The sequence below is a fragment of the Pongo abelii genome, chromosome 11 (genome assembly GCF_028885655.2).
Source record: "Pongo abelii isolate AG06213 chromosome 11, NHGRI_mPonAbe1-v2.0_pri, whole genome shotgun sequence".
In the NCBI taxonomy this organism is placed as follows: domain Eukaryota; kingdom Metazoa; phylum Chordata; class Mammalia; order Primates; family Hominidae; genus Pongo; species Pongo abelii.
The window spans coordinates 30,236,467-30,251,378 of NC_071996.2; the positions used below are offsets into that span (position 1 = coordinate 30,236,467).

General features: G+C 44.3%; 1 protein-coding gene across 3 annotated transcripts in view; it reads left to right on the forward strand.

Moving 5' to 3' along the window:
• CCDC93 (coiled-coil domain containing 93) overlaps nucleotides 1-10,902 on the forward strand; it is a 94,848-nt gene extending 83,946 nt beyond the window's left edge. For all 3 annotated transcript variants that reach the window (XM_024243506.3, XM_024243508.3, XM_054549267.2), the window contains one exon: nucleotides 10,499-10,902. In XM_024243506.3, coding sequence (XP_024099274.3) covers nucleotides 10,499-10,552 — 54 coding nt within the window. In that variant the 3' untranslated portion in view covers nucleotides 10,553-10,902. The remainder of the gene's footprint in view (nucleotides 1-10,498) is intronic.
• The last annotated feature ends 4,010 nt before the right edge of the window (nucleotides 10,903-14,912 follow it).

Genomic DNA, 14,912 nt, shown 5'->3' on the forward strand with positions numbered 1-14,912 from the left:
TTTTCCTCTGGTCTGTGAAGGGAAATAACAAGACAGAGTGTGATCTGGCAGTGAAGTGTGGCGTCTAGGTAGCTGAAGATTGCGTTTTTCTGTGGCCCATCTTGAGGTCTAATTAAATGTTTTAAGACATCATATCATTTTAGTTTTCCTAACACTTAGCACATTAAACTCACAAAATGACTCCATCAGTCCATATCAAGGGCCACTTGGAAACAGCATTTGTTGTGGATTCAGATATAGAATCTTCTCTCCTGCCAGTCTTAGGGTGGGGAGGGACCTCAAGAAGCCGTGTGGGAAGAGAGAACTTTGAAGTGTCACAGGCTTGGATTCGAATCCTATATTTACCACTTACCAGCTGTGTACTTCGGCAATGACCTAATCCCTCCCAGCCTCAGTTTCCTCATTGGTGGGTTCCATTGCGTCAGATGAGAAATTTGAAACATCCAGCACCAGGTCTGGCACCTCCTAACACCCAACACTCAACTGAATTTCGGTTTTCCCTGTTTCTCCTTCCTGCATTTGGGCAGTTACTCTTCATTGTTCCAGAAAGAAAAGTGCCTGCCCTTAAGAGATTTTCCAAAAAGACTTCATTTGGTCCCTTGCTAGGGTCTCAGCAGCTTTATTTTAAGGAATTCCTTCTCCCTAACCTAAATCCATGTGGTTTCAGTGAGTTTAGAGACTGCTGAAAATACAGCAGAGTTAAAGGTAGGTTGTATCCTGGTGTTTGGTCTGCAGAATAAAAAATGTAGTCTTTCATTGCTCATAATTTTGTTCTTATTTTAAGACTTTTCTTTCTTCCTTCCTCATCTTTCCCTTGTCTTCTACATCTTTCCTTTTTTGTGATTTAACTTCTAGAAGCCACAACCCATAGGCATTTCAAAATCTCATCTTTTCCAGTGTTCCAGCTCCTACTGTACCCCTGGGCAGATGCCAGGTTGTAACGCAGACCTCCCCCTCCTTAAGGAGCATACGCTGTGGTGGGAGAGACGGATGGCAAGCTAGCAACAAGTCACAACAAATAAGTAGTAACAATTCCAAACTTTGCCATGTGAGGAGACTGGTTTAGGTAGTGTGGTCCGGGAGGGCCCTCTAGGGTGAGCAGGACCTAGCCATGGGAAGAAAGAGTTCTTCAGCCACAGCAGTGCAGGAATGGGGAGCGGAGGGTCTGCGGCTCAGTGTGGGACTCCTTTGAGGCTAGCACAGGCTGAAGCTGAGGTCCCAGAAGGGCCAGTGAGTGAACTGGCAGGGAACAATTAGGAATTTGCTGCCCTACTAAGAGCTCCTCCTTCCCTTTAATCAAAACTCACAAAAGGTGAAGAACTGCATCTCAAATGTTGCTTGGAGACACCCTTTTGACAGTGTAGAAACAAAAAGCAAGTAAGTTGAGGAGGATAAGTATAAGCTGTCAAAGCAATTGAAAATGAAATGGAAAAGCTCATTCTCGCCCTGCAGGCTCTCAGGCAAGAGCTTAGGATGACCTCCAAGGCACCAGTTCCTTCAGAGGTGTTAAGTGGCTTGGGTCTGGGTTCCCACCAGTGCTGGCAGTCATTGTCACACCACACACAGAGGGTGGTTCCTTCAGAGCCAGCTAAGACACCTAGACCAGATTTTTGCCACGCCTCTTTCCTTCGGTCCAAAGCAAGTCAGAAGAGGGAGGGGATGAAATACGTTCTTGCATATTTTTTTAATTATATTTTAAGTTTTAGGGTACATGTGCACAACGTGCAGGTTAGTTAAATATATATACATGTGCCATGTTGGTGTGCTGCACCCGTTAACTCGTCATTTACCATTAGGTATATCTCCTAATGCTATTCCTCCCCCCTCCCCACCACCGCACAACAGGTCCCAGTGTGTGATGTTCCCCTTCCTGTGTCCATGTGTTCTCATTGTTCAGTTCCCACCTATGAGTGAGAACATGCAGTGTTTGGTTTACTGTTCTTGTGATAGTTTACTGAGAATGATGGTTTCCAGCTTCATCCATGTCCCTACAAAGGACATGAACTCATCATTTTTTATGGCTGCATAGTATTCCATGGTGTATATGTGCCACATTTTCTTAATCCAGTCTATCATTGTTGGACATTTGGCTTGGTTCCAAGTTTTTGCTATTGTGAATAGTGCTGCAATAAACATACGTGTGCATGTGTCTTTATAGCAGCATGATTTATCATCCTTTGGGGTATGTACCCAGTAATGGGATGGTTGGGTCAAATGGTATTTCTAGTTCTAGATCCCTGAGGAATGGCCACGCTGACTTCCACAATGGTTGAACTAGTTTACAGTCCCACCAACAGTGTAAAAGTGTTCCTATTTCTCCACATCCTCTCCAGCACCTGTTGTTTCCTGACTTTTGAATGATTGCCATTCTAACTGGTGTGAGATGGGATCTCATTGTGGTTTTGATTTGCATTTCTCTGATGGCCAGTGATGATGAGGATTTTTTCATATGTCTTTTGGCTGCATAAATGTCTTCTTTTGAGAAGTGTCTGTTCATATCCTTTGCCCACTTTTTGATGGGGTTGTTTTTTTCTTGTGAATTTGTTTGAGTTCATTGTAAATTCTAGATATTAGCCCTTTGTCAGATGAGTAGATTGCAAAAATTCTCTCCCATTCTGCAGGTTGCCTGCTCACTCTGATGGTAGTTTCTTTTGCTATGCAGAAGCTCTTTAGTTTAATGAGATCCCATTTGTCAATTTTGGCTTTTGTTCCCATTGCTTTTGGTGTGTTAGACATGAAGTCCTTGCCCATGCCTGTGTCCTGAATGATATTGCCTAGGTTTTCTTCTAGGGATTTTATGGTTTTAGGTCTAACATTTACATCTTTAATCCATCTCAAATTAATTTTTGTATAAGGTATAAGGAAGGGATCCAGTTTCAGCTTTCTACATATGGCTAGCCAGTTTTCCCAGCACCATTTATTAAATAGGGAATCATTTCCCCATTTCTTGTTTTTTTCAGGTTTGTCAAAGATCAGATGGTTGTAGATATGCGGCATTATTTCTGAGGGCTCTGTTCTGTTCCATTGATCTATATCTCTGTTTTGGTACCAGTACCATGCTGTTTTGGTTACTGTAGCCTTGTAGTATAGTTTGAAGTCAGGTAGCATGATGCCTCCAGCTTTGTTCTTTTGGCTTAGGTTTGACTTGGCAATGTGGGCTCTTTTTTGGTTCCATATGAACTTTAAAGTAGTTTTATCCAATTCTGTGAAGAAAGTCATTGGTAGCTTGATGGGGATGGCATTGAATCTATAAATTACCTTGGGCAGCATGGCAATTTTCATGATATTGATTCTTCTTCCTACCCATAAGCATGGAATGTTCTTCCATTTCTTTGTATCCTCTTTTATTTCCTTGAGCAGTGGTTTGTAGTTCTCCTTGAAGAGGTCCTTCATGTCCCTTGTAAGTTGGATTCCTAGATATTTTATTCTCTTTGAAGCAATTGTGAATGGGAGTTCACTCATGATTTGGCTCTCTGTTTGTCTGTTATTAGTGTATAAGAATGCTTGTGATTTTTGCACATTGATTTTGTATCCTGAGACTTTGCTGAATCTATCAGCTTAAGGAGATTTTGGGCTGAGACAAGGGGGTTTTCTAAATACACAATCATGTCATCTGCAAACAGGGACAATTTGACTTCTTCTTTTCCTAATTGAATACACTTTATTTCCTTCTCCTGCCTGATTGCCCTGACCAGAACTTCCAACACTATGTTGAATAGGAGTGATGAGAGAGGGCATCCCCGTCTTGTGCCAGTTTTCAAAGGGAATGCTTCCAGTTTTTGCCCATTCAGTATGATATTGACTGTGGGTTTGTCATAGATAGCTCTTATTATTTTGAGATACGTCCCATCAATACCTAGTTTATTGAGAGTTTTAGCATGAAGTGTTGTTGAATTTTGTCAAAGGCCTTTTCTGCATCTATTGAGATAATCATATGGTTTTTGTCTTTGGTTCTGTTTATATGCTGGATTACATTTATTGATTTGCATATGTTGAACCAGCCTTGCATCCCAGGGATGAAGCCCACTTGATCATGGTGGATAAGCTTTTTGATGTGCTGCTGGATTTGGTTTGCCGGTATTTTATTGAGGATTTTTGCATCAACGTTCATCAGGGATATTGGTCTAAAATTCTCTTTTTTTTGTTGTGTCTCTGCCCGGCTTTGGTATCAGGATGATGCTGGCCTCATAAAATGAGTTAGGGAGGATTCCCTCTTTTTCTGTTGATTGGAATAGTTTCAGAAGGAATGGTACCAGTTCCTCCTTGTACCTCTGGTAGAATTTGCCTGGGAATCCGTCTGGTCCTGGACTTTTTTTGGTTGGTAAGCTATTAATTATTGCCTCAATTTCAGAGCCTGTTATTGGTGTATTCAGAAATTCAACTTCTTCCTGGTTTAGTCTTGGGAGGGTGTATGTGTCAAGGAATTTATCCATTTCTTCTAGATTTTCTAGTTTATTTGCATAGAGTTGTTTGTAGTATTCTCTGATGGTAGTTTGTATTTCTGTGGGATCAGTGGTGATATCCCCTTTATCATTTTTTATTGCATCTATTTGATTCTTCTCTCTTTTCTTATTAGTCTTGCTAGTGGTCTATCAATTTTGTTGATCTTTTCAAAAAACCAGCTCCTGGATTCATTGATTTTTTGAAGGGTTTTTTGTGTCTCTATTTCCTTCAGTTCTGCTGTGATCTTAGTTATTTCTTGCCTTCTGCTAGCTTTTGAATGTGTTTGCTCTTGCTTCTCTAGTTCTTTTAATTGTGATGTTAGGGTGTCAATTTTAGATCTTTCCTGCTTTCTCTTGTGGGCATTTAGTGCTATAAATTTCCCTCTACACACTGCTTGGATGTGTCCCAGAGATTCTGGTATGTTGTGTCTTTGTTCTCGTTGGTTTCAAAGAACATTTTTATCTCTGCCTTCATGTTGTTATGTACCCAGTAGTCATTTAGGAGCAGGTTGTTCAGTTTCCATGTAGTTGAGCGGTTTTGAGTGAGGTTCTTAATCCTGAGTTCTAGTTTGATTGCACTGTGGTGTGAGAGACAGTTTGTTACAATTTCTGTTCTTTTACATTTGCTGAGGAGAGCTTTCCTTCCAACTATGTGGTCAATTTTGGAACAGGTGTCATGTGGTGCTGAAAAGAATGTATATTCTGTTGATTTGGGGTGGAGAGGTCTGTAGATGTCTACTAGGTCAGGTTGGTGCAGAGCTGAGTTCAATTCCTGGATATCCTTGTTTACTTTCTGTCTCGTTGATCTAATGTTGACAGTGGGGTACCAAAGTCTCCCATTATTATTGTGTGGGAGTCTAAGTCTCTTTGTAGGTCTCTAAGGACTTGCTTTATGAATCTGGGTGCTCCTGTATTGGGTGCATATATATTCAGGATAGTTAGCTCTTCTTGTTGAATTGATCCATTTACCATTATGTAATAGCCTTCTTTGTCTCTTTTGATCTTTATTGGTTTAAAGTCTGTTTTATCAGAGACTAGGATTGCAACCCCTGCCTTTTTTTGTTTTCCATTTGCTTGGTAGATCTTCCTCCATCCCTTTATTTTGAGCCTATGTGTGTCTCTGCATGTGAGATGAGTTTCCTGAATACAGCACACTGGTGGGTCTTGACTCTTTATCCAATTTGCCGGTCTGTGTCTTTTAATTGGAGCATTTAGCCCATTTACATTTAAGGTTAAGATTGTTATGTGTGAATTTGATCCTGTCATTATGTTGTTAGCTGGTGATTTTGCTCATTAGTTGATGCAGTTTCTTCCTAGCCTCGATGGTCTTTACAATTTGGCATGTTTTAGCAGTGGCTGGTACTGGTTGTTCCTTTCCATGTTTAGTGCTTCCTTCAGGAGCTCTTTTAGGGCAGGCCTGGTGGTGACAAAATCTCTCAGCATTTGCTTGTCTGTATTTTATTTCTCCTTCACTTATGAAGCTTAGTTTGGCTGGATATGAAATTCTGGGTTGAAAATTCTTTTCTTTAAGAATGTTGAATATTGGCCCCCCCTCTCCTCTGGCTTGTAGAGTTTCTGCTGAGAGATCAGCTGTTAGTCTGATGGGCTTCCCTTTGTGGGTAACCCGACCTTTCTCTCTGGCTGCCCTTAACATTTTTTCCTTCATTTCAACTTTGGTGAATCTGACAATTATGTGTCTTGGAGTTGCTCTTCTTGAGGAGTATCTTTGTGGCATTCTCTGTATTTCCTAAATTTGAATGTTGGCCTGCCTTGCTAGATTGAGGAAGTTCTCCTGGATAGTATCCTGCAGACTGTTTTCCAACTTGGTTCCATTCTCCTCGTCACTTTCAGGTACACCAATCAGATGTAGATTTGGTCTTTTCACATAGTCCCATATTTCTTGGAGGCTTTGGTCATTTCTTTTTATTCTTTTTTCTCTAAACTTCTCTTCTCGCTTCATTTCATTAATTTGCTCTTCCATCACTGATACCCTTTCTTCCAGTTGATTGAATCGGCTACTGAGGCTTGTGCATTCGTCACGTAGTTCTCGTGCCGTGGTTTTCAGCTCTATCAGGTCCTTTAAGGACTTCTCTGCATTGGTTATTCTAGTTAGCCATTTGTCTAATTTTTTTTTAAGGTTTTTAACTTCTTTGCCATGGGTTCAAACTTCCTCCTTTAGCTTGGAGTAGTTTGATTGTCTGAAGCCTTCTTCTCTCAACTCATCAAAATCATTCTCCATCCAGCTTTGTTCCGCTGCTGGTGAGGAGCTGCGTTCCTTTGGAGGAGGAGAGGCACTCTGATTTTTAGAGTTTCCAGTTTTTCTACTCTGTTTTTTCCCCATCTTTGTGGTTTTATCTACCTTTGGTCTTTGATGATGGTGACGTACAGATGGGGTTTTGGTATGGATGTCCTTTCTGTTTGTTAGTTTTCCTTGTAACAGTCAGGACCCTCAGCTGCAGGTCTGTTGGAGTTTGCTGGAGGTCCACTCCAGACCTTGTTTGCCTGGGTATCAGCAGTGGAGGCTGCAGAACAGCGGATATTGGTGAGCAGCAAATGTTGTTGCCTGATCATTCCTCTGGAAGTTTTGTCTCAGAGGAGAACCCAGCCGTGTGAGGTGTCAGTGTGCCCCTACTGGGGGGTGCCTCCCAGTTAGGCTACTCGGGGGTCAGGGACCCACTTGAGGAAGCAGTGTGTCTGTTCTCAGATCTCCATTGCTGGGAGAACCACTGTTCTCTTCAAAGCTGTCAGACAGGGACTTTTAAGTCTGCAGAGGATTCTGCTGCCTTTTGTTTGGTTATGCCCTGCCCCCAGAGGTGGAGTCTACAGAGGCAGGCAGGCCTCCTTGAGCTGTGGTGGGCTCCACCCAGTTCGAGCTTCTTGGCCACTTTGTTTACCTACTCAAGCCTCAGCAATGGCAGGTGCCCCTCCCTCAGCCTCACTGCCTTGTAGTTTGATCTCAGACTGCTGTGGTAGCAATGAGCGAGGCTCCGTGGGTGTAGGACGCTCTGAGCTAGGCGCGGGATATAATCTCCTGGTGTGCTGTTTGCTAAGACCGTTGGAAAAGCACAGTATTAGGGTGGGAATGACCCGATTTTCCAGGTGCCATCTGTCACCCCTTTCTTTGACTAGGAAAGGGAATTCCCTGACCCCTTGTGCTTCCTGGGTGAGGCGATGCCTCGCCCTGCTTCGGCTCACACTCGGTGTGCTGCACCCACTTTCTGACACTCCCCAATGAGATGAACCCGGTACCTCAGTTGGAAATGCAGAAATCACCCGTCTTCTGCGTTGCTCACACTGGGAGCTGTAGACTGGAGCTGTTCCTATTTGGCCATCTTGGCTCCACTCCCTGAAAATCTTGCATATTTCATTTAAATATATTTCACCTCACATTTAGCATGTCCTTTTATTTTTTGGTGTTAAAATTGTCTTAGAAAATAATTGTGATGGTGGGTAGTCCTTTTTTTTTTTTTTGAACATTTTACTTGGCAAAAATTTAAAACTGGCACCCACATGTCAGTGTTCCAGCATCTTAAACTTTCTCCCACAAGCTCTTGCGAGGTAATTTGGGGCCACCACAGGTGTTGAGGAGGAGGTGACGATAGGGACTTGCTTGCTACTCCACAGCCTCTACCCCATATCTTCAGCCAGACTAGTTCTGTTGCTTTTCTGTTTTATATATTACAGTTTAATTTGGACTTTCCAGGGTGGAGCCTTCTCCCAGCACCCTCTATTTTGCCTTCTCCCCATCCCCTCACTGGCCCTCTACTTCTGCGTTCTGAATTCTCACTGCATCCTGGGCCCAAGCACTTGTAGTGTGCAATAATTATTCTTAATGAAAACACAACATTGTTGTCTACAATATGGTTTTTTGCCACCTTAGCGGTTGCCTTTGTTGGGTTTGGTTTACCCCACGTTAAATGGGCAACAGTTATGCGCCGTGGGCGCCATCAGGTCATGATACTAAGATTTAAATTCAATAGCACTGATGAATTCAAACCCTACATTTTTGTGAAGCTGGCTTTGGGTACATAACCTTGAGTGAACTCAGCTCTCTGTCTGGCACCTAGTGGGCCTGGATAGAGTTTTCAGCAGGAAAGAGACTGAGGTGATGAGACATTTTCCCTTTCCTTCTAGAAACAAACACCCAAAGCGCCTCTTTTGTATTTGCTTTGAAGAGACGGAGAATATGATTCTGTAGGCTCACATACTAGGTGACATTGCAGGCTGTCTCTACCGAAAAGTACAAGCATCGCCTAGGGTGCTGTGACACACAGTTCCCCACGGTAGAGTTCTGATGCTGTTTTTGCCTCATTTAAATGGTGAGGTGGGTGACAGTTTAAACTTATTTACTGTTTTATATTTTTGTTATGGAAATCTTAAAAAATACACAAGTAGAGAGTGTAGTATAACAATATAATAGTGTAGCTCTCTGTTCTTGTTCCATCTCTTCCCCTCCATTTGTTTTAAGCTGGAGTCTTTTTTCCCCCAAGTACATCTCAGGCCATTTTTGAAAGGAACCCAGCATCACCTTATTTCTGTCCCCCCACCGCCCTGCCCATGAACTGCCCCTCTCTCCCCAAAAAGGTGTTCAAAAGTGTCAGAGCACCTTGCTGCTGATAGTCTCAAAGTATTCAGCCTTACCACCAAGGCAAGCACCCACCTGTTTCCTTGCTGCTTGAGTGAAAGACACATCTGAATCCTGTAGATGAGCCAGCACTAGTCTTAGCAAAACCAAGGTCGTTATGGTCATGCTGCCATCACACTGCCAAAAGATCAGGGCCTCCAGAGAGCTGGGAGCACCTGACCCTGGCCCAGGGAGGTGGAAAAATTGACCGTGGGGGTTTTGAGTGCAGAAGGTTCAAGGGTAAAAGTTTTTCTCCCGCAATAAATGCACCCCCAGGAAAACACAGCCCCTGGAGGCCTGACCACTGCCAAGCCTGTGAGCTCTACCTCTCCAGGCCCTTTCTGCTACCACTTTTATCTCCCAATTTAAAAGCAGGACTCCTTGTGACCCTGCCCAGAGAATGGGATTGGAGTTATTGGAGGTTTGCTAGCAGATGGAGATATCCTGAGCTACTAAGGCCAGTGGAACAAGGGCAGGAGGCGCAGTTAGAAGCTTTTGAAGATGACCCCAGAGGGAACATGAAATGATGCAGAGGTGACTTGTGCCACTGGATGTCAGATTCTATAGGCAGAGGATGGGGCAGTGACCTCCCTCAGTGATAACCCGTAGCACGTGCCATTGATTTCATACAGCTTGGTTTTAAGGAAGGGCAGGTTATTTTATTTTATTTTTTTTTCAAGACAGAGCCTTGCTCTGTCACCCAGGCTGGAGTGCAGTGGCACAATCTCGGCTCACTGCAAGCTCCGCCTCCCAAGTAGCTAGGACTACAGGCGCCCGCCACCACGCCTGGCTAATATTTTATATTTTTAGTAGAGATGGGGTTTAGTAGTAGCCAGGATGGTCTCGATCTCCTGACCTCGTGATCCGCCTGCCTCGGCCTCCCAAAGTGCTGGGATTACAGGCGTGAGCCACTGCGCCCGGCCCCGTTATCTCTTGATGAATATCTCTTATCCTATTTTCTGAGTTTCTTTCTTAAAGACAAGAATATTCTTAACCTTCACTGTTAGAACTCTATGTGTTTTGCCTGCTATGTAAACTAGGGCTCCCTTTTATCTCTTTTTAGGCTGCTGTCTCCAAAGCCTTTCCTCGCTCCCTTACCATAGTAGGCCAAGACTGGCAGATAAGTGTGCTTTCTGCTTCCGTCCCCTTGAGGTTTCATAGACTTCATGAAGTCTTTTGGAATGACAGTGCCTATCCTCTCATCCTATTTTCAGTCTGACAGCCCAGAAATGGAGCATCATTATAGTTATATTGGTGTTGATGTCAGTAGGTCATCAGGAAGCTTCACCATGTTGGCGGCAGCATGCCAAGAGACAGGGTTGGCCAGGAGATGTCTCCCATAGGCATATGGGAAGGGCTCTGAGACCAACTTGGCCTCACATGGGTGCTAATGTAGTCACCACTCTCTCTGTACTCTCTGCTTCCCCTCCAGGAGGGCCGCAAGAATGAGATGCTGCTGTCCAAGGTGAAAGCGAAGGCCTCCTGAACATCCCTAGCTGTGGTTGTATGTCATTGATTTTACTTTTAAGCACCGTATATCAACTACAAGATCATGAAATGGTTCTGAAAGCAACAGTAGAGAGATGCAGGTGTAATGATTTCAACAACCTGGATGTTTTCTTTCTCCTCTTTGCTTCATTTCTGTTGGCTGCTGTTGATGGAATCAGACAGTAAACACGTGGCTTGGATAACACCCATCATCCTATGAAGAATGTGGGGAGTACTTGTTCTCTGTTGATTCAACTTTTATGTCTCCAGTAACATTGCGCTTACGAAGGTACCTGTATTTGTATGGACTCTGAATAAAGAAGAATTCATTTGTTTAGCAAGTATTAATTCAGCAACCACTGAGGAAGATTCAGAGACGTGTAAAACACAGTTCCTACTGCACAGGTACCTAGCAGGTGGCCCAGGGAGGCAGATACAGCACACTTGCCCACAGAACTGGGCTATCCAAGATGTTTTCCAGTAAACAGGAGGCATTTAGCTGAAATGATCAGCCCAGGTAGTGTTGGTCACTTGGGCCTTTCACCTGCCATGGTACCTTTTGTTCCCAGCTCTTCCAGGTGCCAGCCAGCAGGCTTGGTGGTGACAGCAACTGGAATGAAAGTTTAGTGTCGCTTTAATTTTTATACATTACTCAAGTTTATTTCTCAGAAAATTGAAAACAGACCTTGTGCTGAGGACACTTCAATAAAAATTATACCTTCCCCTGCCCCAATGTTCCTGTGAGCCACAGCATGCAGAGGGGCTGTGCATCCCTCATTGAAGGCACATTTGATGAGGCTACACTGCAGCTGGGTCATGATCTGAGCCAGGAGAGAGATAGACACTGTTCCCTGCACTCAAGGCAAGTAGGGTGCCAGGAGGAAGAGCAGTGGGGTTTGCAGAGATCCAGGGAAACTTCCTGGAGGAGGCAGCAGTTGAGCCCTATCTAAAGGGAGAATCGGATGTTGATAGGAAGACTGTTGTAAATGAAAATACACTATGATTAAAAACCCAAGAGGGTGCAGAGGAGTACACGGCATGCATGTTGGGAAAGCAGGGGATAAGCTAGTCTCTGCAGGAGGCTTCAGAGACCCGTCTGGGAAGTAGGGCTGAGACTAGGCTTTGGAGGGCCTTGAAGGGCAGCTGAGGGTTGATTTTAATCCTTGGAAGTGACCAGTGCAAATCAAACATGGAGCTCCTGCTGCCCAGGTCTTCAGGAGTCTGGTAATTCAGTCATGTTCAGTAGGTTTCTGCTCCATTTTGCATGAATCTTGCAAACATACCAGGTGGCAGGTTTGGACAGTAACAAAAGCTTAAACATGTCAAGCAAGTGGGGCATTCAGCAGCCACAGAAATGTGTTCATTTTTAGTTCCCTAATGGATGTGATTAAGCAAGGCTGATGTGTACAGATTTAAAAACACACACGTGCTGGATTAAAAACTGCCCCTGGTTTCAGTGCCAGGGCCAGCAAGGCCTGTCTGAGCCAGGCGGAAGCAGCAGCTTGCAAATAGAAACTGCCACCTGTGGGCGCTTCTTGGGCCATGTGCAGCTCCACCTCAGCTGGTCCCTGAGCTGCGCTCATGTGGGGGTTTTGAAGGGCTTGGTGAAGTTGAAGCAAGTAATTGCAAAAGAACAGGTGGCACTCTGAGGGCAGGGGAAGGAGACAGAAGTTTTGACTGCGTTTGAAATTATTTCAGTCAGGGAAACATCTGCGTTGTCTTGTTAAGCAGCTTGTAGGTCCACCCCTGGCTAACTGAACTTTGTGAACAGTTGGGGCAGTTATTTGAATATTTGTTCACAGGTGGTAGGGAGGCAGATGACATTCTGGGGTTACTGGAGTCCACCTCTGTGCTGATGGGGAAAGTATGGCATGATGAATCCAAAGCAACCAGTAATTCTTTTTGAAAGTGCAGGCATTTATTTTGAGCTGTATTTCACAGGAGTTTCATTTGGTTTGGTTTTGGTATAGAGAGGTGTCCATAGATCTCTCTTCCCTTTTTTTTTTTTTTAATCCACAAGGCCTACTACGGATAAATCAGTTTCTGTTGCCTGAATACACTTTGAATTAGACTACAGAAGCCAGTTTGAGCTCAAATTTCACACTTGCTGCAGACAACCCTCAGTGTGGACAGTGCCTTTCTGAGTAATTAGGATGTTATATGACTTTATAGTGAAGCCGTATAGGCTAAGGAGATGCCCCAAGGCCCCTGATCAGAAGGGGTCGTCTTCCCAGGGCTACGGCTCTCTGTGTGCCTAGATATAGTGTGGCATTGTACTCTAAGCCCACAGGGTTCTCCAGAGTTAAAAGGAAGCAAGAACATCCTTAAGTTTTTCAAAATGTGCGCTTCAGGAGGAACCAGGTTTCCCCAGGAGAGACAGACTCTGCTCAATCAGCACAGGGAGTTGCTAGCAGGCAGGCTGCCCAGTGCTGTGGAATCTCCGCCAGCCTCTGGGATGGGGGCTTCCTCCCACTTCTTGCTTCTTATGGAGTACATGGGACTGCTCTGCTTTAAGCTGCAATCAGAGCTGTTGTGAGCAGGACAAGATTGGGTGATCACGAGGTGCGTGGGGAGATGCTAAGACATTTGTTGATGTCTTTGACCTGTGCTCCGTCTCTGTTGGATGACGGGTTAGCTAACACCACTAGAGGGAGGTACAGAATGTTAAACAGTCGTCAGAGTCACACTGAGGGGTGTTTTAACAGAGGGCAAATTCCCAGTTTGTCAAGCATATCTCTGTTAGAGTCTGAAGTTCATGGTTTTAATGGTTCTAGCTCGTAGCCCTTACATATTTTCAGGATAGCTGGGTCCTGCCAGTGTCCACTGAGTCCGTCAGCACAACCAGAAGGTCCATGCATGGGAAGCATTCTCTGACAACACCGAGCCCTCGGGACCTCCTGAAACCTTGAGCAGAGGCTGGAGAAGACCTTCAGACAGTCCTTTTACTACCTCACAAAGTGCCATGCCCGGGACCTCAGACCTCAGGGTTGTGACGTTGTTGATGTTGTCAGGCGCCAGTCACATCTCTAGTGACCGAAGCAGACCTGCCTTAAAGGGCACTCCGGACAGTGAGCCCTGGCTATAACCTGTGCCCTCATATTTCTGCTGCCTCAGATGGTCTTGTTTGCCCACTCTGTAGGTGACTGATGATCACCCTAAAAGGGAGGTAGGCATCTAGCAGTAGCACAGTTACTTTGAGCCTGACCCCTTGTCCTGAAGTGCAGATGTTGGGTTGAAACATGCATTGAGGAAGAACACTTTAAGGAAGCACTTTATGATTTACTCATGGCTGGTGTTGGCCTCAAAGTAAAAGAACATCTTAATGCAGAACAGTACAATAAAGAGCCCCATAGGATGGGTGCCATCATCTGTCCCCATGGTTGGGATTGCCAAGGAAAGTGCCTTGTTCCGTGCATCTTCAGAATCCCCCACGCCCTCTCTTGATCCTTTTCATGGAGTCCAGAGCATTCCTTCTATGACAGGCTGAAGATGCATTGTAAAAGGTAATGCTATAATAGTATTCTCTTCTCACAATAAATGTGCAAAACTCCTGGAGGATTTGGTGCCCGATCTGCAGCATACTTGACAATACAGGGAATACTGTGGATGTTCCATGCCAGCCTTACATCCGTCCCCAAAATATGCCTGCCCATGGCCAGTGGCCCTGGGCAACAAAAGTAAGGGCCTGTCTTACCACACTCTCCCCAGCATCTAGCTCAAGGTAGATGACTGACTGGGAAATTCCGGTTGGATAAAATGGCTTTTCCACATTGCAACTTTGCATCTCTATTAGAAAAATTTAGATTGAGCCTTTCCTCTACTTGATGCTTAGTTTGAGAACAGTTTTCACAACTTTAGAGGGTCTCTCTTAGAGTGTGTTATACTGTAACCTTGAAGTTTGAAATGAAACAAGGTGTCAGAGGTTTTGAATCTTTCAAAGGAATTGCCTTTTACAGATTTTTTTTTTTTTTTTTTTTTATTCCTTGAGAAGGGAAAAAAGAGGGAAGAACTACACTAATGTTAGAGATAAGGTATGTTTTGGCTCAAAATGTGTCATGAATCTAAAGGTAACTTGATGGGTAGAAATGTCTCAGCCATGTGAACCAAGAAGTGGGACCACAGTTCAAGGCTGTGGGTGGCAGCACTAGATATGGTGGTGGCAGGAGTGTGACAGGTAGGCACTCCATGGGGGACAGCCGGACGGTGTCTATCAAAAGTGCGAATGCGTAAGCTTTTTGAACTAGCAGTGCTACTCCTAAGAATTGTACCTGTGTACAAGGTACCTGTGTACAAGAGTTTTTGTTGAAACATTGTAATAGCAAAAAGTTGGAGAGTGCCACCAATATAGGGGAATGGTT